The sequence below is a fragment of the Vulpes lagopus genome, chromosome 4 (genome assembly GCF_018345385.1).
Source record: "Vulpes lagopus strain Blue_001 chromosome 4, ASM1834538v1, whole genome shotgun sequence".
Classification (NCBI taxonomy): domain Eukaryota; kingdom Metazoa; phylum Chordata; class Mammalia; order Carnivora; family Canidae; genus Vulpes; species Vulpes lagopus.
The window spans coordinates 106,083,261-106,107,927 of NC_054827.1; the positions used below are offsets into that span (position 1 = coordinate 106,083,261).

The 24,667-nt window shown below is 37.1% G+C and overlaps 1 protein-coding gene across 3 annotated transcripts in view; it reads right to left on the reverse strand.

Moving 5' to 3' along the window:
- MCTP2 (multiple C2 and transmembrane domain containing 2) overlaps positions 1-24,667 on the reverse strand; it is a 241,187-nt gene that overhangs the window by 69,081 nt on the left and 147,439 nt on the right. For all 3 annotated transcript variants that reach the window (XM_041752071.1, XM_041752069.1, XM_041752072.1), the window contains 3 exons: positions 17,336-17,437; positions 14,564-14,638; positions 12,563-12,682 (listed from right to left, as the gene is read on the reverse strand). In XM_041752071.1, the coding sequence (XP_041608005.1) occupies positions 12,563-12,682; positions 14,564-14,638; positions 17,336-17,437 (297 nt within the window). The remainder of the gene's footprint in view (positions 1-12,562; positions 12,683-14,563; positions 14,639-17,335; positions 17,438-24,667) is intronic.

A 24,667-nucleotide genomic window follows, 5' to 3' on the forward strand; every position in this document is an offset into this window, starting at 1 on the left:
AGAGACAAAGGCCAAAATTCTCATAATTTGCTCAAGACTACCACAGCTGTCTATTGATGACACTCACCATCTAAAGCCTATAGCATTTAAAGCAAAAATAATTACATTTTCTTATTATCAAGGCAGTTCCCCCTTGAAAATGTGTACTGCAAAGGTTTTTCAAATGAGATTGCACGGAAAGAGGAGAGCTGCATATTAGTTTTATGTTTCAGCAAATCACTTTGGAGTTAGCATTTTTAAATTCAAACTTAAGGAAAAAAAAATAGCAGATGAAAATATATACCCACCCACAAAAGCAATTTCAGAACTTTTGAACCTTAACTAGCAATAAAGACGGATCTACTGAATGCTTTAACTTTGCTTCAACAAAGCCTAAAATCCAAAATGGAATAATGAAAGTAGCTGGAAAAAATGTTACCATATCTACCTACGTATCTTCTACTATTTTAAAAGGAATTATTTAGGTTATGTTTTTAATCCACAGGTAAAATAACTTCCAAGGATTTTGTGATTCCACTGGGATTACACCTAACCATGAACAATTAGCTAAGGAACGAAATGCCCTACTGAACAAACTGGATTTAACACTCTGATGAGAAGGTGTATCTATGTACAGATATACACACAGCATCAGTCTAAGCAATTTACTACTCAATAGCAAAGGACTTTATGTACCTGACCAATGGTATAGGCATAAAATCTAAGTTAAGAAAAGCAAAATTAAAAGGGGGAGAAAAACAGGCTTAAAATGGTTGTCCTTTGAAATCTGTACCAGCTTCACAACAATCCAGATCTCATTCTTTGTGTGTAAAGATGAACAAGCCATAGGATATCTGAGTAAATTATCATAAAAAGAGATTACACAATGCCAAAACTTGAGTTTTTTTAAACTAATATAATGATTTTCGCTTGCAGATGATTGTATTAAATTAAAAATAAATTGCTGAAATTAAAATCCCAAGAAGCAATCCACAGAAATTTACCTTGGACTTTTATCATTTATGAGTTTCTATCGCCACCTGCAGGTCTATCTTTAAGTAAACCCAAACTATGGTCAGGCTTTTTGCCATTCTTTCTTTCTTTTCCTCTTTTCCTTTCTTCTCTTCTTCCTTCTCCTCTTCCTCTCTTATTGTGTGGTTATCTGTGTGCACCTATGTGTGTGCACTAAGTTTCCAAGATATCAATTATTTATCTTTTGAAAACATATACATCACTAAACATGTAAAAATCACCAATGAAATACAAATTAAATTTTCTGAAAGAGGTGTAGGGGACAGTGGCTATAGGTAACCAATTTTTTAAAAATATTTTATTTATTAATTCATGAAAGACACCAAGAGAGGCAGAGACAGAGGCAGAGGCAGAGGGAGAAGCAGGCTCCATGCAGGGAGGCCTATGTGGGACTCAATCCTGTGACTGTGGGATCATGCCCGGTGCTGAAGGCAGATGCTCAATCACTGAGCCACACAGGTGTCCCCAGGCAGCCAATTTTTTTTTTAACAATGTGTGCAAAGCACACAATAGTTGTACAGCATAATAAACGTACTTACTGTCACTGACTCATATACTTAAAAATGGCAAAATATGGCATATTTTATGTTATGTATATTTTACTACAATTTTAAAAATTGGGGTAAGAAATAAAATCTGTATAAACACAGAAAGTAACATTGTTTTATGATTAAAAATCAATGTATATCTGCTGTAGAAAATTTTGAAAAATTTAATAAACATGTAAAATAACATTCATCCATTATTAAAAAAAAAAAAAAAAAAGCAAAGCACACATCACATTCTCCAATTTTCCAAAGTAAAGCTCTGATGGGAAGCTAGCCCCTAGTAATTTCCTTACCAAAATAGTGAGGACTTCAATGATATCCAAGGAAAGCAGTCTTCACTAAGGAACAGTTTACAAAAAAGTTTATAATTGCATGTACCTGGCTTATAGCAGAGAAGAAATATACCAGAGAAGAAAATATCAGCAAATTCCTACTTAGGATTCTGTTGCTCTTTAAACAAAAGACAAGCGTTAGATAGTATTTTACTAAGCGTTACTATAACCCAATAAAGAACAGGTTTTAAGAGAAGAAGTCAAAGCTTAAAACAAAAGCACAGGTCATCATCACCACCATCATCATCATGTTAATGTCTTTGTCACTATCACCATATAATCTGCATTAGAAAGAGCCATTACTTGGGGTGCCTGGCTGGCTCAGTTGGTTAAGTGACCAACTCTCGATTTCAGTTCAAGTCAAGATCTCAGGGTCTTGGAATCCACCACAAGGCCCTTCCTCTGCCCCTGTACTGCTGGAGTGAGTCTGTTTGGTATTCTCTCTCTCCCTCTGTCTCTACTCCTCCCCCTCCCACCATAAGTATGTGCGCTCTCTCTCTGTCTCTCTCTTTCCTGGATAAATCTGAGAAGAGAAGAAGATAAGATAAGATGATAAGATAAGATAGATAAGATAAGATAAGATAGATAAGAGGAAAGGAAAGGGGAAAGGAAAGGAAAGAGGAAAGGAAAGGAAAGAGGAAAGGAAAGGAAAGAGGAAAGGAATGGAAAGGAAAGAGGAAAGAGGAAAGAGGAAAGAGGAAAGAGGAAAGAGGAAAGAGGAAAAAGAGGAAAGGAAAGGAAAGGAAAGGAGAGAAAAAGAAGAGAAGGATTCATCACCTGTAAGAGAAGGATCAGCCAGATGCATATGAAGTAACTATACAGACTTTTGCTCCTTCAGGGCATATTACTCTTCTGAGTAGCTGGTCTGCAGACATACACAGTAATTTTTCAAATATAAGACTTTTAGGGAAAATGTTTTTTTAATTTTAATAACATAATTCATGGCTACTGTGTAGATATAGTTCATACTCAGAAACTAAAACCATAATTGCAAAGCTTATGACCACAAACATCACATATTAGACAAGTGGTATAGGGGTTGAGCAGCATCCTCTGTTCTAAAAAACCAGGAGGCCTGGGAAAATCACTTTACTGAAAGACCTTCTGATTTAACATTCTATAGCTCCATACTTTTCCAGACTTAGAACAGTAGCCATGAGGATCTTGTTTTCAACACCAAGTAAGCTAAGAAGTGTATTTCTTTCTTCATTTTTTTTCTCTTGACAAAATGAAACATCTTTAACAGTGACTTGAAACAAGAACTTAAAAAAGCTTGCTCAGAAAAAGTCACTTTAAAGGACAAAAAAAAAAAATTGTGGATTTGGGCTATAAGAAAATCCCAGTGATATTAAAAGTCAGTAAACATTATAGAGAAACCATCACTTCAATGACGACCTATTGAATTGGATTTTAATTGTCTTCACATCTTTTGTAATAAAAGTGAGAGCTAGAATATCAGGCCACTGAAAATCCAATCTACTCCCACCAAATTAGCTGTTATTTAAAAAGCCAATGACACAACACCAAGAGAAAGCAAAACACACCTTCCTAAATCATAAATCAGATGGTGAAAAGTACAATACAGCACAGTAAACTCTAACCAGACCACAAAGAAGGTTTCTTTCCATAAACATCAGATCAGGCAGCTAGAATGATTACCAGGCTTTCCTGTAACTGTCACCTGTGGTGGGTCTAATTACAGGCTACAGGCTAAGGCAACCATGCCCATGCTACATGTTGCAATAAAAGGGCCATCAGTTTGCCAAGCCCAGCCAGACAACAGAGAGCACACGCCACCTGATGAGGAGCCCCAAAGATCAGCCAGAGAGACTAATAAAAATGACAGCTTAAAAACAAATGACAAAGCTTGAACCACACACACACACACACACACACACACACACACACAAATGGCAGTATGAAATTAGCCAGAAATACAAGTGCTGAGCATGGCTTCTTCAACAGGTCTGAATCAAAGCAGGGAACCAGTTATAACTGTTTTCACACACACAGGTGATTTTTCTCCTTCTCCTTCTCTTTTATTTCTAGATAGTCTGTTTCATTTTTGCATCAGACAAAATGTTTGCACAACCAGGTGTCACATATAGAAACAGATGGAGGGGGGGTAAGCACTCATCTCTGTAAGAATCAAAAATAAAATCCCCCTAATTCAGGGGCTGTTGATCTGGGTTAAAGATTTGCCAGCTCCCTTCCTCTTCCCCCTCTTCTCCAACTGCTGGCTGCATTTGCCCTCTTGCTGGAGATTAGCACCACTCCCTGGATGGACAGCATCAAGAGAAAGCTAGAAAAATGCACATTAGACAAGATTATGATGAAACTATTAGGCTGTCTGTGGATTTTATCCTCTGATGGGGCCATAGGCTGTCACAGTCAGAGGAAGAGTTAGAATAAAAGGAAAGCAGTATCTGATAACAGATGATTTGTACTAGTTTTAGCATTCTTCCAAGAAGCATTGATTAGAGGCCTGTCATGTACCCAACACAGAAGCCATAAGGATATAGGCAAAGGTCAAAGATGAGGTCTTTGCCATTCTGTAGCCCACAATGTCCTAAAACAATCCTTCCAGCATATGGCTATGCTACACTGAATAATTCTTTAGTTTTTCACATTAACATAAATTAATAGGCCACAGAAATAAAATTCCTCCATTTTTGATGTGAAGAATTAATTTATTAGGTCAAACATGAAGAGTACTCTCATAGCTTTAAAGGCAGAACCACACGCTTTGGCATTTGGTGGTGCTAGGCACATGAATCAGCCCTAGACATAGTTGACTAGTGAAAACAAATGATGTGGCATATGATACAATGATTTGCATTTCTACCCTATCCTGGAACAAGTCTTCCACAAGTCCTCATACAACATTCTCTGTGATGAAGCAGCAACTATGTGCATGTATGTGTCTGCACCTGCTCTAGTGAGGCCTCTCTCTGAGTCAGAAGATCAGCATACCTACCAATAGTCGTATCACATAATAATCCCTACCCACATTTGTAGCCTATTTCACATTTTTAAAATATTCCCATGCATATTATCTAATTTGATCTCCAAAGGACAAATTTAATTTTCTTTAGGGTGGATGCTAATCATTTAATGGCACTGCTTTGGTTTCAAATATAAGAGGAGAGCAGAGGAGAGAAGCAGGGGGTGGGCAACAAGAGAAATGGGAAGGAATGCTGGGGAGAGGCTAGGAGAAGTGGTATATAAATGAGGAGGAGGAGGAGAGAGAGAGAGGGGGAAAGAGGGATGAGAGAAGGGAGATGGGAAAAGAGTGGGGGGTAGATAGGAGACTGGTGAGAGTTTAGCATGACAGATTCATCTCTGCATTTCATTATCTAATAGTGCATAAGACACTGGACAGACAATGGTTGTAGAAAGTGAGTGTAAAAAGAATGGAGCAAGCTTGAAGAGAGTATTGGCTGGGTCAAGGGGTGACATGAGTTTCCAATCTCCAGATCTCTTCTCTAAGATTTAAGATCCTAAACTCAGGGACCAAGTTCAAATTAACAGTAGGTTATCTCTGGACAGTAGAGAGAACTAGACTGAATTCACTGGAATTTGCAAAAGACAATGGCTCACCACCAGCAAACTCACAGAAGGCAGAAGATATGTGTGTGTGTGTGTGTGTGTGTGTGTGTGTGTGTGTGTGTGTGTACTTCCCAACAGAAAGTGTAGGGGAGACAGTAGATAGTGACAAAAGTGTTCCCATATAGAGCTGGCACCTATCATACAAAATCTAGAGCTAACCATTCACTTGTTATCTAAGGGGGCCATGTGAAGGTTGGTAATGTATGCTGTTTCAGGAACTAAGAAAAAAATGAAGATCTAATGCTTACTAGTCAAAATTGAGATGCTACAAAATACCAACCACTTTCAGTCAGCTTAGCTACAATTCTGAAAGTGCGATTCAATTATAAAGTTGAAAATATAAATATGAAAATATGCTAGAATCGTTAAGAGTGTCCTTTCAAATTTTCAACAGATAATCTTTTAATGCAATTACTGTAATTTTATTAAATGGCATAATTAGTTAATGCCTGAGAAGTTGTCAATAGAAGGTGCAATTATGTTGTAAAAATTATAATCACAATGTGCAATGATGGATTGTTCTGATGAAAAAAAATGCCGAGAAAACTCTTAAAAATATTTTTGAAAGTATATTATGTAGTCCTCTGGGAAAAGGAAGATTTGGGGATTCATCTTCTAAATGATAAATTAAACAATGAATTGGCAAATATTTTAAGCATTTTATACAATATATTTACACGTTGTGCAAACAAATATATATGGATGCACTTAAAATGTCAAAAAATATCACCTCCTACAGATAAAATGGTTATTGGAACTGGATTTTTTTCAGCTTTAGAAAAATACTGTTAATCTTGAACTCCAACTGCACAAACACCTACTGAATAGGCAGTGATGTCTGTTTCACACATACAACGAACTTCTGCTGGATATGGAAACAGCCACCAAATGTTTAATCAAATGCAGGTGCATCTAGTTGTGAATAAATTGATGATAGAACTTAAAGAAGAAGTAAATCTTTTTGACACAGTTAATACATAAATATCAAAAGCATCAAAAAGACATGGACCAGCACTATTTTAATAGTCTGATTTTAAAACAAAATTCCCATTATAGCTGTTATTTGTAACAAAGTAAATTCAATCTGAACATTCTTTAGACCACAGAATGGATCATGGGCAGAGCAATCCTCAAGATCTCGTATGAAATGCTAACTAGGCTGTTCTCACAAAATGTTCCAGGGAGAAGCTTCCTATTTCCCAAATATCTTTGCTTCTTGATCTGTGTGTGTGTGTGTGTGTGTGTGTGTGTGTGTGTGTGTCTGTGTTTAAGCACATATGTGGCATGTGGGTTGGAAGGGTCCATCCTATTACTGTTACTGTTGTTTTTACATTTGATGTGAAATTGTTTCACATTGCTCAACATTCCAGGATCTCTACAAGCTAAGAATTTCATGTATGTTAAATATGGGATATCACTAAGAAAGTAGGGAACTGTATTCTTAACCTTATTGGAGAAGGGGAGGTTGATTGATGTTTTAAATTATGTATCATATTGCAGGCCCAGTCGACTCTAAAGAAGAAATTCTTCATTTTCTGACACTCAAAAAATTGAGGAAAAAAGTCACAGATGTTAAAATCATAGCTTTATGAAGATACCCATTGATATATGGTAGATTTAGATTACTTTTTAACATCAAATGTCCAAGTAAAAATTTAATAAAATAAGGAATCCATCAATGCCCCACAGACTTGCCTCCCTTGAAGCAATAGGTGTGTGCCTGAAAGACTGGTGGAAAATTGAAAAAAAAAATGCAATCCTTTTTTACAGCATTAGGAGACCTTTGCTATTTAAAATAATCTTCTGATGATGCCATCTGTCAAGTAAATGCTTTTTTGTCATAAGAAAAAAAATAATGCACTTATGCCATAATGTAACCTTAGGTCTTTTCATAGACAATATTGGGGTTTGTAAAATACATGTACCCAACAGGAAAACAAAACAAACAAATAAAAACCCCATATAAATGATTGGTTCCACAGCAGAAACATCACAAAGCAGAATTATCATTTGAGAACAAATTCAATTCATCCTAACATTAAATAGTGTATTTGTACCAAAACAGGGAGATAGACAGCAGAGAACCCCTACTCCTCCATACACACTAGAAATACAAGTCTATCTCTCTGGATAACTGTTGTCTTAAGGCATTTTGAAGGAATGCATTAATGTAGATAAATGTGCTTGTCTCTACTCATATCCCTTATTGTGAACAACCTGGAATTCTCAAAAAAAAAAAATCTGGCAAAAGTGTAGATTCCATCCATGGCCCTTTCATGTAGTTGTTTTCAGCCTTCATACTCTCCTTGAAAGCCCTTTTCCATCATATAAGAGCTTTCCTTGCAAAGTGGGTAAAAATAACTCAGTCTCGAATTTGGGGCTCAGCCTGGAACCAGCCCCTGAGATTTTCCAGACCATCAAGCCAGAATCCAAGGATGTCATGTGCATGTGATTCCCAGGGTCTGGGCTGTTCCCCAGAGATGGTACAGACATTTCCACGTTTCGCCTCTTTAAATCTGGCTCCATCTCTTGTGAATATAATGACCATGACTGAGAATTATTCCCACTCCAATGATGAGGGTTCCCCCCGCTCAAAGCATCTTAGAAAAGGCTTAAGTCCCATTAATTACATCCAAATACATATCTGAAATGACCAATGTCATCCCCAGAGTCATTATCATCTATTTAAATACTAGGACCACAGTCACTGCATTCTGAATATCAGTGAGAGGTAGTATAGCTCAATGGTTAAACACAAGGACTCTGATGATCTGGGTTAATATCCCAGCTGTGCCTCTTAAAAGCATATGAGCTCTGACACTCTATTTAACCTCTATGGGTTCATTTTTCTCATCTGCACAAAGAAGGTAATAACCAGTACCTACATCAGCAGGTATTGGTGAGAACTAGATGAGTTAACATTTGCAAGATGCTTCGGACAGCGCCTGACACACAGTAAGCACTGAAATATGAGCTGTTAAAGACCCCTACAGGTGAAAGTCTGGGTCTGAGAATGGCCATGTGCAGGTCTATGAAACACCATGTGCAATTACAAATCCATTCACAGACAAATACCCAGATGTGCTTCTTCTAGGCATGATTTTTAGTTACCCTTGACCTCGGTCAGTAAACTGACATCTCATATTAATTTGTTTTTCCATTGGAAAAGTTACAAGATGATTTTGGGGGACAGAAAAGAGAAAATATATACACATTTAATTTATAAGAAGGAAAGCTCAGAAAATGCAACACAGTAGAATATCTAGAAAACCTGGATGAAAGATTCAAAAGACAAAATGAGCACAACTTTCAAAAGTCATCCTAACAAAAAGGTAATTGAGCCTGTAGAAGCATGATTTGGAATGGCTTGACCACTCTGCAGAAGTCCAAATTTATGTTATTATGACAAATTAAGCTGTATAGGGAACATTCAAGTAGCACATGTCTGTGAATTAAAGACAACTTTCTTCTCTGAGTATTGGGAATACAGCCACCCATGTAAGTGGAGAGGGGATTAATCAATCCCAGGGTGGAGAGGTTTACTCCTGGACAGTCTAGTAAGATAAATCCTCACAGGTCTGTCCACCCACATCTGACCAGACACCATGTGGACTTATATCTTTATAGGCCACTTGTCTCGAACCCTGCTTTCAACAAGATATGACATACTCGTATACACACCCATCGGAATCCTTAGAAAATATATGCTTTGCTTTCCTAAAGTCTTAAAATTAACAGCCAGAATATACTAAACATGATCCTATAGTGTTCATGCTTTGTATCATCTGAAAATAGAGACACTGACATCATGTTAATAGGCGATTTTATGTTATCTGACAAAACATAAGAAAAAATATTCCTATAGTTTTGCCCTTAGCTGGCGGTGCAAGCTTCCCCCTCTAGAAGGCAAAGCCCCACTGGGAACTGGCTCCCCAGAAATGATTCTTTACACACCTAAGAAGCGAATCCTCAGATGCACTTTATCTACTTTGTAATACAGAATGGCCTTCAAATGCAGTCCTATTGTTTAGTGAAACCTTGGCCTGAGACCTCACTTCAGAGCAATATGAAATTGTTCTGTCCTGTAATGCCAAGGCAAGTGGACGAAGCATGAACACACTGTCACACCAATGAATAAGGACCAGTAACAGCATCCTGTTGTCAGTAGATTGCAGGAGACAATTAGCGTGTACCACAACAAACCTGGCCACTACACAGTGGAGCAAGGAAGAGAAGAAGCAGGGCTTTGGCACCACTGGAGCCCTTCCTCTCCCTGGCACAGGTCACCTGAGCATCCAACACTTTGCAGAAAGACAACCCTTAACAGGGTCCCACAGAGTCAGGGATACAGGACCATAGCTAGTTGTGGACCCAACGTGTAAAACCATCATCCAGACACTCTACAGGAGGCTAACATAAGTATCAGAAAAGATGCATAAAATCAAAATGTTATCACCAAAACTGAAGGCTTAGATACCCATAATCTTAAAAATCTTATTGGTCTCCTCTTATGGGAGACCAATATATATGTATTCTTATTTTATCCTAAAAGTACATTTTCTTTATGTGCTCTTGCTTTAGGAGCAGAAATAGTTTTGGAATGATGATGATGATAATGGCAACAAAAACATTCTCTAAGAAGATGACACTTTATCGTCTTAGGGAGGGAAGATACTACCTCTCTGTATCTCTAGTATCTCGGAGATCTGCCACAGCTAGTCAAAGTAGACATAATATGAACATTCAAACACAGAATTGCAAATTAAAATGGAAAACTAAATGCTTTTAAGGGAGCACTCCTCATTCTAGTACCTGCAGAGAAAAGGTTTGTGCAGGTGTCATGTCATTCCTAACTGACTGCATTTTCTCAATGATGTTGGTTGGGAAATGTCTCCCAACACACACACACACACACACACACACACACACACACACACACACTGGCCACTCCCCTAGTCTCACAAACCCATGTCTCCTTGCAAAATCCCACCATGGAGGACCAGTAACAAGAGCCCCGCGTTTATCTTCCATTTTGTGGGCTACAGTGACTTGAAAGGATGAAGTGGCAGCCTGCGTCTGCCAGCCTGGTAGAGTGCTTCCCGGTATAGTGGACCGGATGGTGCACAAGTGGCCCCACTGCGAAAGCTCCCTTCCCTTTTAGAAGTCCCTTTAGTAGACAACTTATTTCTATTCATTTGTTCTAATCTTTCTTCAGATCAGGCCGGCAGCCCATTAATCATTTCTGTCAGTCCCCTACATAAGCCAGTGCAACGGAGCTCTGTTTTTCTAAAAATCACAGTGCCAGAAATTAAGCTCAAGAAAGAGGAAATCCTCTCCTCTTCACAGGGGCTGGCTGGGGTGCTGACTGGAAGAAGCCACCAATTGTGTTGACTTTCCTCTTTTGCCCAGAATCACAAGAGAACATTCCATGGAAAGTTTTTTAAAGAGAATTCAGGTGGGAAGTGGAGGTGGGGAGGCTGAAGAGGAAGCCAACACATGAAGCCCCCAGCTGAGGAGAATGTAAGAAAGGAAAGGAGATGAATACATGCCAAGACAAGACAGATATGGATTAATAACAATCTTATTAATGTTTTTACTAAGGATAATTGTTTTTAGCAACTTCAGACCAGAGAATATTAAAGGCCCAGGTTACAGCCATCATAGACCCACTACATCTTGAAGTAATGAAAATCCAAAATTAATTAAACCAAACAGAACATTCTCGATGGCAAAGAAAAAGACTCTTGCAGAGTTGATATACTTGTTTGTGTAATAAGGATGGGAGTGACCTTGAATCCACTGCCATCTTAGGCTGATTTTTTTTTAATTCTGTTTTTAATGAGGATATGCCTGTGAAGTAGGAGAGAGCACTGCCAATAAAAAAAACAAAACAAAACAGACAGAAGAATCATGATTTACCGAAGATCATGCATGACTCAGAACCACTCACACATCTTATTAGGCTTTATTGTGATCTGCACAGTACAGAGATAAAAAGGGACAAGATTTGCAATTGAGAGATTGGATTTCTCCTCCCATGTCTGACACTACCAATCCCATCAAGAACAAGTCCTTTTACAAATGGCGGAGAGTGCCCCAAGATGTCAGGTGAAGGCACTGCACCAACTCTCTAGTCCTTACAAGATTCTTGGACTCTCAGTGGTTAACTTCAGTGGGCCTGAGATCTCTTGTCGCTCTTCTAAGATTTTGTGATTTTTAGTAAGCTCATAAGGATGGCCAGCATTATCAGGGAGAAGAAAGAGTGCATGCCATGTGCATTGGTCACTCTCTTAGGTAGTATTGGGTTACCTTGTCAAGTAACTCAAGTGGTTTGATATGAATAAATGTTTTTACTTCAAAGTTTGGGAATATTTACTTAAAACATAAATTAGACAAGTTTAGTCAGGTGATTTTTCAATAGTCATTTTCCAAAAAGCAGCAGCATTCACTGGGACACAGGAAGAGAAACAGGCACAATGGAGGGACTAAAGGGACAAGGTTAATATAATAATAATCACCAGGGATGCCTGGATAGCTCAGTGGTTGAGCGTCTGCCTTCAGCTCACGACCTGATCCCGGAATCGAGTCCCACATCAGGCTCCTTGTGGGGAGCCTGCTTCTCCCTCTGTCTCTGCCTCTCTCTGTGTATCGCATGAATAAACAAATAAAATCTTAAAATAATCATCATCATCATCATCATCACCATACATAAAGACACATTTCTGAGTGGAAAAAAGAAACATTTAAACATATATAAAACATTAAGTCTCTTAAACTTGCTGAGAGATAGTACTTGGGTAAGATTTGGGTAATTTAAGGGATTTCCAAGGGTAAATCTGATGTAAGTATAGTCTTAGACATCAATATATTCATCTATGCTGCAATGTGTTTCAGAAAGATGAATGGATACCATTTATGTTTTAAAGTTTCTTTTAGATGTGAACTTTAGCTATGTTGAATGTGTATTATTCTGCTTCATGTCAGTAAAATAAAGCCCATCTGCATTTGGATTTGGGACTTACTCAGAAGCAAATAATTTGAACATAAAAAAAAGAAGCTTACCACGAATGCCACTGTACTTCTCAATGTGGATTCCCACTGGAAGCAGCTTTTAAGGAACTGTATTGTATTCCACATTGCCATGGTGATTCTTTTCACACGGTCTACATCTCTTGATAAGATCTAATAAAAAAATGGAAAACAAGGAACTAGATTTAAATACTCCAAATATGCTCTTTAGAACAGGCAGCTCATTTAAATTATATTTTGTATAGTTGCCAATTAAAAAATAGAATACGACGGAAAAGTCCTAAAGCTTCCTCTAAAATTCTTTTTAAGACACCATCATCCATAGAGGGGAAAAATGCAATGTACTTTATAACTCTTCGATGGAGAATAGCCTGTTTCAATAATATTCAGGACAAAACTGAGCTGGTAAAAGCTATAGCAGCAGGGCATTTGGTGTGTGTGTGTGTGTGTGTGTGTGTGTGTGTGTGTGTGGATTTCTGTGTGTGTGTGTGTGAGAGAGAGAGAGAGAGAGAGAGAGAGAGAGAATCTATACTGTTTAGTTTAGAAGGACATGGATGGATTTATTGTAGAAATTAGTTGTGTAAGTATTCTAGCTCATGTCGTCCAGAAGAAAAAGTCTACAGGAAAGCATAATTCTGGGAGGAGAATCCAGCTCTCCTACCTCCTAGCTGTGCAACCTCAGACCAGTTTCCTAACCTCTCTTGTCTTCTAGGATGGGGTGGATCTTAGTATTCACCTTGTAGACAGTGAAGAAAGTTAAGGGCCTTTGAAAAGTGCTTGCCACATGGTAAGTGGTCTCAAGTACCTGCATCAGAAGGACAAGCTTCAACTGGGTAAAAATCTGGACACCCACAGTGGTGAGAGGCACACAGAGAGGATCCCTACAGGTCCCAGGATTGCAGCCCCAAATCCCCTGGAGCTCTCAGAGCCCAAAGCCACCCCATGTGGAGGGAGGTCCTGTTTGGCAAAAGAAATGTCTTTTCTCCCCTTTGCAGGCAGATTCATTTCAACTTGTTTGCAAAGCTGCTCTACCCCCACCTACCCCTACTTGGGTTTTAACTTTCAAGTAAAGAGGGCACAAGGCAGTAATAATAATAATAGTAAAAGCCGTTTACTCAGATTACACCAAATAAATATTACACTCCATGTTATGGCAGACCAAAACAAAACATTGGGATGCTCCCTTCAGAAGACATTCCAGGCCTTTCCCAAGTGTGCCCAGAAGTTCACGGGAAACAAAGGGATGAGGAGATGCATTTATATTTAACTGCTTTATGTCATCCACAGCTGCTCACCCCACAGGAAGTGGTGGAAGTAATAAACACTTGAAAAAGGGGACACTTTGTTCTTTGTTACACAACTGAAGAGGGACAATAGGTACAGAGTGAAATCCTGAACTGCGTCTGAATAAGACAGGGAGGGACTCTGAAAAGAAACATAAAGGTCATGCTTTAAAAAAAAAATGCAAAACTTCCTCCTACTGGGCCCTGATCCTCCCTTTTTTCTTAAACTGTGTGTGTGTGGAGAAATGAAGAGAAACAGGCAGGAGACACTTAACTAAAAATGAGGTAAAACACCAACATATTCCAACTATTTAGAAAATATAAACTTGATAGGAGCAGCTGGGGGGAGCTTGAGGCTAGAAGCCCCGAAGATCTCGGTGGGGCCAAGGCGGTAAAGGCCTCCTGAGAGGAGGAGGCTGAAAGGGCCTGAAGTGATTGAGGCCAGCTGGGCAAGCCAAGTTGAGGAATCTTCCTTGATAGAATGACCTGGGAGACAAAATGGAGGGCTGACACCTACTTCATCCAACATCTAGGCTTCCGGTCTTTTCCTTCTTAGCCTGCTGCCTGAGGTCCTCATTCTGGGACAGAGGGGATTAGGAGGAGGAAGGAGTGGAGGTGGAAGGAAGGAAGGAGGGAGGGAGGGAAGGAAGGGAGGAAGGAAGGGAGGGAGGGAGGGAGGGATGCTAAGTAGGGAGGAATAAGCACTTCCGGTGCTGAGTGTACCAGATGCCAGCTGACTGTACCCACCTACCTTTTTGGACAGCTTGCGACTATCTTCAACAAAGCGCTTTTCTCTGGGAGTAAAGGTCCTAATGCTTGCTTTGACCTAGAAAGACATCATTGTTTTTTTTTTAAAAAGCAACATTTAAATAGACTTCATTCTTCTCTCTTTCTTGTTAATGACTGGGAAAAATATGGAAACCACTATCTTCTGACCCTAAGGCCTCTGGCAGGGAACAGAGGGATTGGGGAGGGGGGCACTCCGCTGTGTTCCTGGGAATCTCATTTCACCAACACAATTGGGCAGGTCAGACCAGATCTGACTGGGGAACTCCAGAGTGTTGTATCCATTTTGCATACCAGTGGAGGTATTTTAAACCACTGTTGAGGGGCACCTGGGTGGCTCAGTGGTTGAGTGTCTGCCTTTGGCTCAGGTCATCAGGTCATGATCGGGTCCTGGGATCGAGTCCTGCATCTGGCTCCCTGCGGGGAGCCTGCTTCTCCCTCTGCCTGTGTCTCTGCTTCTCTAGGTCTCTCATGAATAAATAAATAAGATCTTAAAAAAAAAAAAAAAAAAAAAAAAAAACCTTGGGTTCATGAGGCTCTCCAACTAATCTTTTTTAAAGATTTCTTCCATGACAAAGATGATGGTCTCTCCCAGGCAGACCTAATATTTTGAATTGTCTATTAAAAATTAAAACACCTCTTTTTGGCAAAGTAAGAAAACACAAATGGGACAAGCTTGTGATATCTACAGAAGGGTACACATTCCCTCTGAATGTATCATCAGGTCTAAAAACTACACCTACCTTCCCATCAAGGTTTTGAAGGAAATTTTCACCAAGAATAGCTTTCCTGCGAAAGAAAATCAGTTCCTGGCTTGTAAAAACACCTTTCCACACAGCATCGCATTTTCTCTCAAGTATATGGAAAAGTACCTAAGAGTCCTTTGAGACCCATTTTATGGGGAATACGCTGAGGCTTAGAAAGCATTAGTAGTTTGTCCCGCTCACCATACTTCAGAAAAGCCCAAAGAATAAAATTCAAGTCCTTCTACATTCCATCAGATGGACAGATGGAAAATAACACAACTGACATCTTTTCCTTGTAAATGTTCTTCCTTCAATCTCAGGTTTGGATTGTGTAGAGTCTATGTACAAGGGCTTGCCAGGAAGAAGCAGGAAATGAGGAGTTGCCTGTGGGATAAGAGGCACAGAGGATTTCCTTGGGGGGAAAAGGGAACTAAATGGGAAAAAAAGAGGATGATTTTATTTTTAAAAAAATTTTTAAAGATTTATTTATTTATTCATGAGAGACACACAGAGAGAGAAGCAGAGACATAGGAAGAGGGAGAAGCAGGCTCCATGCAGGGACTCGATGTAAGACTGGATCCCAGAACCCTGGGATCACACCCTGAGCGAAGGTAGATGCTCAAACACTGAGCCACCCAGGTATCCCAGGATGATTTTATGAGTAATTCTTAAATACAAAAACAAGAAGCAGGGTGGCACAGGAATCACTGCAAAATCAGAAAGTTGCTGACTCATTTATTTATTTGTCAATCAGCTCCGTTATTTAATTCCATTTGCTCGTTGTCGAATGGCATTAATGATACCTATTTACCAGGTTTATTGTGAGGATTAAATGCAATAATGTCAGAGCCTGGCCCACTGCAGGTGGCCACTAAATGGCAGCCATTCTTATAATTACTGTAAAAGCTCCATTACCCTACATTCATTTCTACCACTAACTGGATTAACCTGCTTTCTCCTTTTCCTTTCTGGAACCTACTGCAGATACATGGCATATGCATGGTCACAGTTAAGTAGGCTAGTTCTCTGCACGTCGAGGAATCTCTGCTCACAACAATCAAATCAACTGTGAGGACTCCCAAACTTGTTTATGCCAGTTTTGCCCATTATTATAATTCCATATTTTAATCAATTATCATATAAATTATTGAAATAAATTATTGAAACCAGCATAGGCCAGAAGACTTTAAATGTAGGTTGTTCTAGAAAGCCTTGATAAAGGTCCATCCCTAAAAAGATAGTTTTTGAGGTAATGATTTTATGGGGGGAAAAACAGTCTGGAAATTTCTATATTCAGATTGTTTTGTATCTTAGTAGATAAAGTAGATCTCCACTTTAAAAGAAACCTGAAACTAGATATGACTATATATATTATGAGCATATTTATGCAAGGAATATGTTATAGAACACAATAAATCCATGGCATAAAAAACAAATTTTATGCCCAGAGCTAAGGATTGGCAAATGAGTATTCACATATTTTATATTAAATTAAAGGTTTAAGATATGTTTGAAAAGTTCCTCCTAAATTGCAGTTTCTAAATGAGTAACTACTTGTTTTGGTAGTATTGGATAGCTGGACAGCTACTGTAACAATTAAATAACATGTCAGAGGCTTGCAAAGACCTCTGTCTGACCACCAGCTGTGGCCTTAGAGAAGATTACAGGCAATAAACTAATTTCTCCTTTTTTAAAAAAAATTAGTTTTTGCTAACAAACTAATTTCTCCTTTTTAAAAAATTTTTTTCCTTGACATTGAGATGTACTGGAAATTAAACACCATCATTTCTACCGGCTCAAGGGGTTAATACCAGTTGAAAACTGGATTGTCTGGCATTGATTTTACAGCTGAGGTTTAAAACCCTGTTCTCTCCCTCTCTCACTGCAACATTTCTGAAACACTTTTACATGGATTGAGTCTTGCCAAGCTGGTCATCTTTTACTTTAGGTACAGAGAAGCTGGAGGGTATGGATGGCCCAGCTAGACTTACCGGATTATATATGAGGTCCATCTCCAAGTAAATAGCTCCTTTAAAAGCTTGTTCTAAATCTTTATTCTTCAATACGTAGCAATTCAGTTGTCCATCTCGAATCTGTCATAAACAATAGGTAAAATACCAACTTTCTGTGGAGTTTGAACTGGCAAAGTTGAAACTGCACAATGCACACACAGATGAAGCAGATATTCAGCAAATAGTACATCATACATCGACCTTAAAATCTAGGGTGCTGTTATAACTGAGAAGATAAAGTAACAATCAGCAGGCTGAAACTGGGTTAATAATGAAAAATTAGTCATACAAGTTATTAGTAGGTCTACATGGGCTTTCCTTCAAGAATCTCAGATGTTACCCATTTTCATTGATTAGAAATGATTAATATCTTACAAAATTCCTGGCCAGTATGTCTCTAGATTGCCAAGGTCATGGGAAAAAGGAAAGCCTCAGAAGTTGTCACAATTCAGAAGACCGAAGGAGATAAGATGATTAAATGCAATGTGGTACCCTGAGTTGGATCCCAGAACAGAAAAAGGACATTAGTGGAAGAACTGGTAATATCCAAATAAAGACCAAAGTTTAGTTAACAGTAATGCACAACGTCTGTTTTCTTTTTTTAGTTTTGATAAATGTACCATGGCAATGTGAAGAGTTAACATTATTAGGGGAAACAAGCCAAGGGGTACATAGGAACTCCAATTATCCTTGCAACTTTCCTGTAAATCTAAAATTATTCCCAAATAAAGTGGTTCTTAAAATATTTTTAAGAAATAAAGGAACTGATTTTAATAAGATGATCAGTGTTTCACAGCCATGAAGCAATGCAAATTCAATTCACGAGGAGCTGAAGCTGAAGTCAAAATCAAAAATATTTACAATGCGCAAAATGCTGAGTAGTTTTCAAAATAAACAAGTGCCTCTGATATCATCTCTCAGCCAACAGGTCACATCACTTCCAGACCCTAATCTGCTAGTGGACCCCAACATGTAAGGCATCCAAGAAAAATACTTCTTGTACCATTTTAGAAATGATGTGGGTCCCATCAAGGCATTCACTTTCCAGATTCAAAACCAGCCTTGCTTTTTATGATTACACAGCAGTATACTGCATTGATTAAACTTCTGGCTTGTAAGAAGAATACCTGGTAACTCCAAAAGGACATCAGCAAAACTTGAACTAACAAAAGCTCCATTTAGGATTATAATAATCAAAGATTTGAAATAATGTAGGAAATTTGATGGCATGAAATTTGAGCCATATTTTAACTGACTATTGCTGTCACTACAAGTATTCAGCACAAGTGTTCTTATAAACAGTGGTGGAAATGAGTTGAATAAGTCATGGGGGAAACAGAGCCATTACACTTTACAAGGGAGAGGTCACCTTCCTTCCCAAAGTCACCCCACCTCTCAGATTGAATAGGTTTTAAACAGAAAGATGGTTTTCCTGGCCAGTGGCTAAGAGGAAGGGGGTGCCCCATAAAGACCTGGTTTCCTTCCTAAACGGTGTCCAAACAGGATTCTGAGCTTCCTCTTTTATCCACAGTCTCACTTAATAAATTGTGGGTGTTAAAGTTGAAAGAAATAAATACAAAAACAGCATGACAATTTGCCAACCTGAATTCAGTCCAATTTAGCTGTGCCTCAACCCACAGTCATTGTACTGTTATCTTAAAATTTCCATGATTTCTTCAGGGTTAGGAAAGGGCAACAGAAGAACATGAGGTATCGGTAGAAAAAAATATATTTTATAGTAATTGGGGGGGGGTTGATTTTTTTGTAAATGATCTTTTCCTCTTTTTCAAATGTGCTACTATTGTGTCAGCAAAACACAGAATCCACCCAGGGATGTTAAATCAGTTATTAAAGCTAGAGATATCATATAGGCTATTCATGTTGGGTACTTTCATATAATATTATCTTAAAGCATATCAACTATAAGTTTACACATTTGTAAAATGTTTGAAAGATTACAGAAAAGAAACAACACAAAAATCCCTTTGAACTTCTACAAATCTCACAATCCCATTCCCGGACAGAAATTAGATCAGAATTTGGTGTGTATCCTTCCTAAATTTGTATTGAGAATTTATATTCATAAATATCCCCTTGAAAAAAGTAATTTAAATTCTTTCTGTGTGAAACTGTATTTTGAACCTCACTTGTATTTATCAATCAACGTGATTTGATAATGTGTATATAGTACACAGATCTGGTTTTCTTTAAACTGCTATATAATATTCAGAATATGAACTTACTCATTTATTAATTTTCCTATTGATGAACATTTGGTTGATTCCAATTTCTCTGTCTGCTATAGGAATATCTTTTGGGAAAAGGGAGAGTAAGGGAAAGAGGAAATATCCTACTTTGTATTGGGATATGTTTAAGAGCAGGTCAATGTATTTGAATATTTAGTATATTCAACACTGAAATAGTAAAGGGAGTATTTTTAAAAGATTTTCATTTTTCACAGTCTTTATATAATATAGGAACTTCCAACACAAGAATATAGGATAAAAAGTTCTGTAGCATCTCAACTTGCCGAACTGCTATATGAGAGCATCTAAACAACAGGAAAGGAAAGCTAACCATATTCTTCCTGTCAAGAGAATTATGTTTGTAATTTATACGTAGAACTCAGAAAATCATTTCTGGCAGTTTATGAAACTGTTTATAAAACCTCTAATAAATAGGACAATTAAAACACAGCCAAAAGAAAATTTAGAGCAAAGAATCTATATATACCTTCATCTTTTAGGTATGAGATAGTCACTTAAATGAAGACCTAAAATTAATTTTTAAGTCTCTGTTGACCAAGGCAAAAAACAACTATACAGTTTTCGATTTGTGACAAAAGGAGGTCTCTAAGTTCATTTGGAGAGTCTTCCTGGGTTGACATCTGGGATGATTTAATTTCATTCCAAGATAAAGGTCATTGAATAAAAAAAACAGACAATGTCTTTCACCCGTTATGAGAAAATTCTTCAGATTGACTTATCACACACATTTTGCATGTTCATCTATTCAGAGGTGAAGAGCACAGATACTGGGCAATCATTTGAGGAAGGCACTTCTGCAGAACAGTAACATAGATTTAATCTAATTAGAAACTGACTTCAACAATCAAGGAAATGGGCATTTGCATGTCCCTTTATTTTCATAAACAATATACCAGAAGGCTTTTTATCAAGTGCATGATAACAGTTAATTCCTGGTTAAATTAGCCAGTGAATACAAGAGTACAGGAAGTTTTTTTGTTTTTGTTTTTTTGTTTGTTTTGTTTTGTTTTGTTGAGTAATGATTCAGGATTTTGGAGCCAAAGGACAAATTATAAAGAAGACAGTCTGATTTAGATTTGAATCTGACCTGAAATCATCGTTTAACTATTCAATTATTTTTTTCTACTTAAAAGAATTTTAAATCTTCTTAAAAAAGCTTTCTGATAGTAAATATGAGTAACTTTTTAAAAGTTGGATGAATAAGTTTTTAGTCAAAAAGATACTATATTCATTTTTAAGGAAATTTTTTTTAATCAGCATATAACAGAAGTTGATTATGTGGAATAGGGAACAAAATTGTTTTCTCATCTCAAACTCTCTTTAAAGAATTATCATTATTATGCTTTGCTATAAATTTCCTTGACTGGACCAGTTACCAACTGATGCAATAGAAAAGTTAATCAGAATCAATATGCATAAAATCCATCAACTGGTTTAGGGAGGGAAGATACATATTTAAGAGCAAAATCCAAACTAAAGAGTCATATTTATCCCTCAGCTTGACCCACTTGTGAAAAAGTGGAAAGTATCTGGGTATAAACAAGCATGCTGCTAATCAAACACTTCTTTCCATGCAACGGGGGAAATACCTCAATGTGACAACATCACAATACAACAGTTGGTCCTAGCTGATGCATATATACAAAATGACTCTCTAATAAAATGAGAAGAGGACAGACATGTGGCTGGGTAAGAGGAAAATAAATACTCTTTACTTGGTAGTAATTCACATTCATATCCCTACTTGGAAGCAGGCCTGCTTCCAATGGCATGAATTACAAACCAACCCAAATGGCAACGGAAATGAAAATGCCCACAAGGTTATTATTTGCCCTGACTATAAAGTCAACCACCTGCGAGGGGAGATGACACTGAACTCATTACCCTGACCCTTACCATTTATACCCACTTCTTCTCCCTTTTGAGGCCATCCATCCCACCCAAAACCCAGCTCTGAACCTTGGAAATGGCAGGAAACTTTGGTGGACCCAGCATTTATCAATTCCTCTCTCTAAAATATAAGCTATCTTACAAAAATAATATATATAGATTACTTTTATATATATACTATGTATTCTATATATTATATTCTTATATATAAGAATTATGTAAAATTTACAAAAATGGTTTAAAAAGTTTTTACAATATTATATTTTTTAAAAGAAGTAAACACACATCTCTAGTTTTTAATGTACATTTGTATTTATTTATGAAAATAGGATTGTAGTGTATTAGATAAAATTTGGGACTCCAGAGGCAGATGAACTGAGTTTAAATTCTGACTCTGCCTCAGATTGGCTGAATAACTTTGGACAAGTTACATAACTCCCTCTGTTTGTCAGTTTCCTAATCTGTGAAATGGGAATAAAAAATTATACGTATCTCAGAGGTTGCTATGAAAAAATCAGCAGAAAGCAGTAAAGAAAGACAAGTAGAAACTGCTCGTTAAATAATATCTATTCTTAGTCTTACATTCATTTATATACTTATTAATCACTTGTCTTTTAAATTAAAAAAAAAAGCCATAGGAAACATCCCCAATGTAATAACCAATTCTTGTACATAATTCAGAGTAATCCTTCACCTCATGAAGATTCTATAATTAACCATTCCATTGTAAATCACTGTCTCCAATTTTTAACTGTAAACACTGATGATTTTATATATAGCTACCTCTATGCATCCATGATGCATTCCCAAAAATATATTCCTAGAGATGGAATTGCCGAGTCATAGGATATGCCTGTTCTTGTGGTTTTGGCCACATACTGCTAGTTAGCCCTCCTAAAATGCAATATTAATTTCTAGTCCTAGCCTCGGTGAATAAGCCTATCCATTTCCTTGCAACCTTGCCAACTGCAGGCATTTTTATTTAATATACAGCAATTTCAAAGGAAGAAAATGGCCTCAGGTTTTTTTAATATGTGCTTTTTCTTTTTTCCAACTAATGAGACTGCACATTGTCTTTCCCATGTTTATTAGTGGTGGGCCATGGTAGGACTGGGAAGCCAGACTTAGATTCAATTCCCATTTCTGGCATTTAGCATCTGTGTGGCCGTGAGTAATTACTGTATCTCTCCAAGGCTCAGTTGCCTCTCTGAAACAGATACCTAGAATATAAATGCTCAGAGATACGTGTAGATTAAATTTTAATCCATTTTATCAAAGTGCCTTCTACGAGGCTTGTATCAAGTTATGTTCCCTTCAACAGCACAGAGAGTCCTTTGTCTACTTTTAATCATCACTAGTAATGAAGAAATCTACCATATCTGTTAATCCAATTGCTTCAATTAATTTGATCATTAAGTTACTACAGCAAGGGTGATGACGATGGTGGATTACATTGTAAGTGGGTACTATGTGCTACTGTACTCACTTCACATTGCTCAAAGCATTTAAATTCTTGCCGCAGCCTCCAAGTTAGACATTATATTTATCTTCATTTCATCAAGGAAGAAATGGAGACAGGTTAAGGAACTTGTCAAAAATCACACAGCCAATGATGAGACAAGACTGGGGGCCAACCCAGGTGGTCTGGCTCCATCTTCTGCATGGAGGACCATGATCCTTACTGAATAAAGCCTGAGCCATTTTGATGTTTATTAGCTATTTGAATTTCCACCTGTTTGAATTAACTTTTTTGCTAAATTGACTTGTCTCTTCCTTTTGGCTTAAAAAACAAAAACCTTCTATGTTAGAGATATCATCCATTTGTTTCTACATTTACAAGTTTTAATTTACAATAGCAATTTTTGTTTTCACCATATTGACATCTTCAGATTTTTTTTCCTTTATCATTCCTGTTTTCAGGTTAACAGAGGACTTCCTCATTATTTTAACAGTTTTATTTATGAAGTTTGTTCCAAACGTTTGACCTTTAATTCATGGCAAAACAGTTACTGTGTTCAATGTAACACATTGATGCATTTTTCCCTGATGAGTAAGCAACTGGCTTTCCCAGAATCGCTCATACAGTCATCACTTCATTTATTCTTTTCCTCAGTGACTTCATGTTTCAAATTTATTATATATATAAAGTGATTTCCAATCATTTCAGGTTTTTTTCATGTCTTTTAGTACGGTTCTAGAACTTCCTCACATAGGACTTAAGCATTATAATTGTTTTGGTTTCCTGCTGTTAAATTCTTGATGCTTTCTGTTTTTAAGATGTTTTCCTATTGGGTAAGGCCATTGATTATTTTTTTCTTAATTGTGACTTTGCTTACATTTCACTGACCTTTTTTAATTTCAAGATGCTGTTCATTAATTTTGTTCATATGTAGATGATAGTTGACATCAGATAGATAATATTGTTTTCTTCATTAAAATATAAATTCTTATAGTTTTACATTGGTTGGGTCTGACATAAAAAGCTTTATTTTAATTTGTAAGCATAGAAGTTCATTAAATTCAAAATCTCTCTGTTCAACAGTAAGTCTGATGTCTGTGATGCTTCTGATAGATCTCCATCATGGTAAGGCAGTACCATCAATTACTAATTTATTAGACTAATTTTTTCCATAATCAGGAACAGATGTTAAATTTTATCAAATGCCCCTTTCAAATCTATTGAGTTTGCCAAGTTTTGTTCTCTTAATATATTAATAATATAAATTACACAATTAGGTTTCTTAATGTGCTTTCATGGTCTTCCTAATGGTCTTCCATGAAAGGTATATGATTTCCTTTTTTGTTAAATTTGAGTTTTTGATATCAGAATTCTTCTAAGCTCAATGAATAAACTCACAAATTTTCTTTTATGTCCTTAATACATTTCAGTAATGTAAGAATTGCCTGTGCCGTTAAGGTTTTGAAAAACTTGCTCATTAAACAATTTGAATCTGTTATTTTCTTATTTGGAAGAGAAGATGTAGGGAGAAAAGGGTGAAATTATTTGATGATTTTTTCTGATATTTTCATAAATAATTATTTCACTAATGTGAGTATCTGATACTCACATTTCTCTAACTATATTTTAAACATAATTTTTCTTGCTATTTTTACACATTAATTTTTCCAGATGGGGAACTTTATTATATTCATA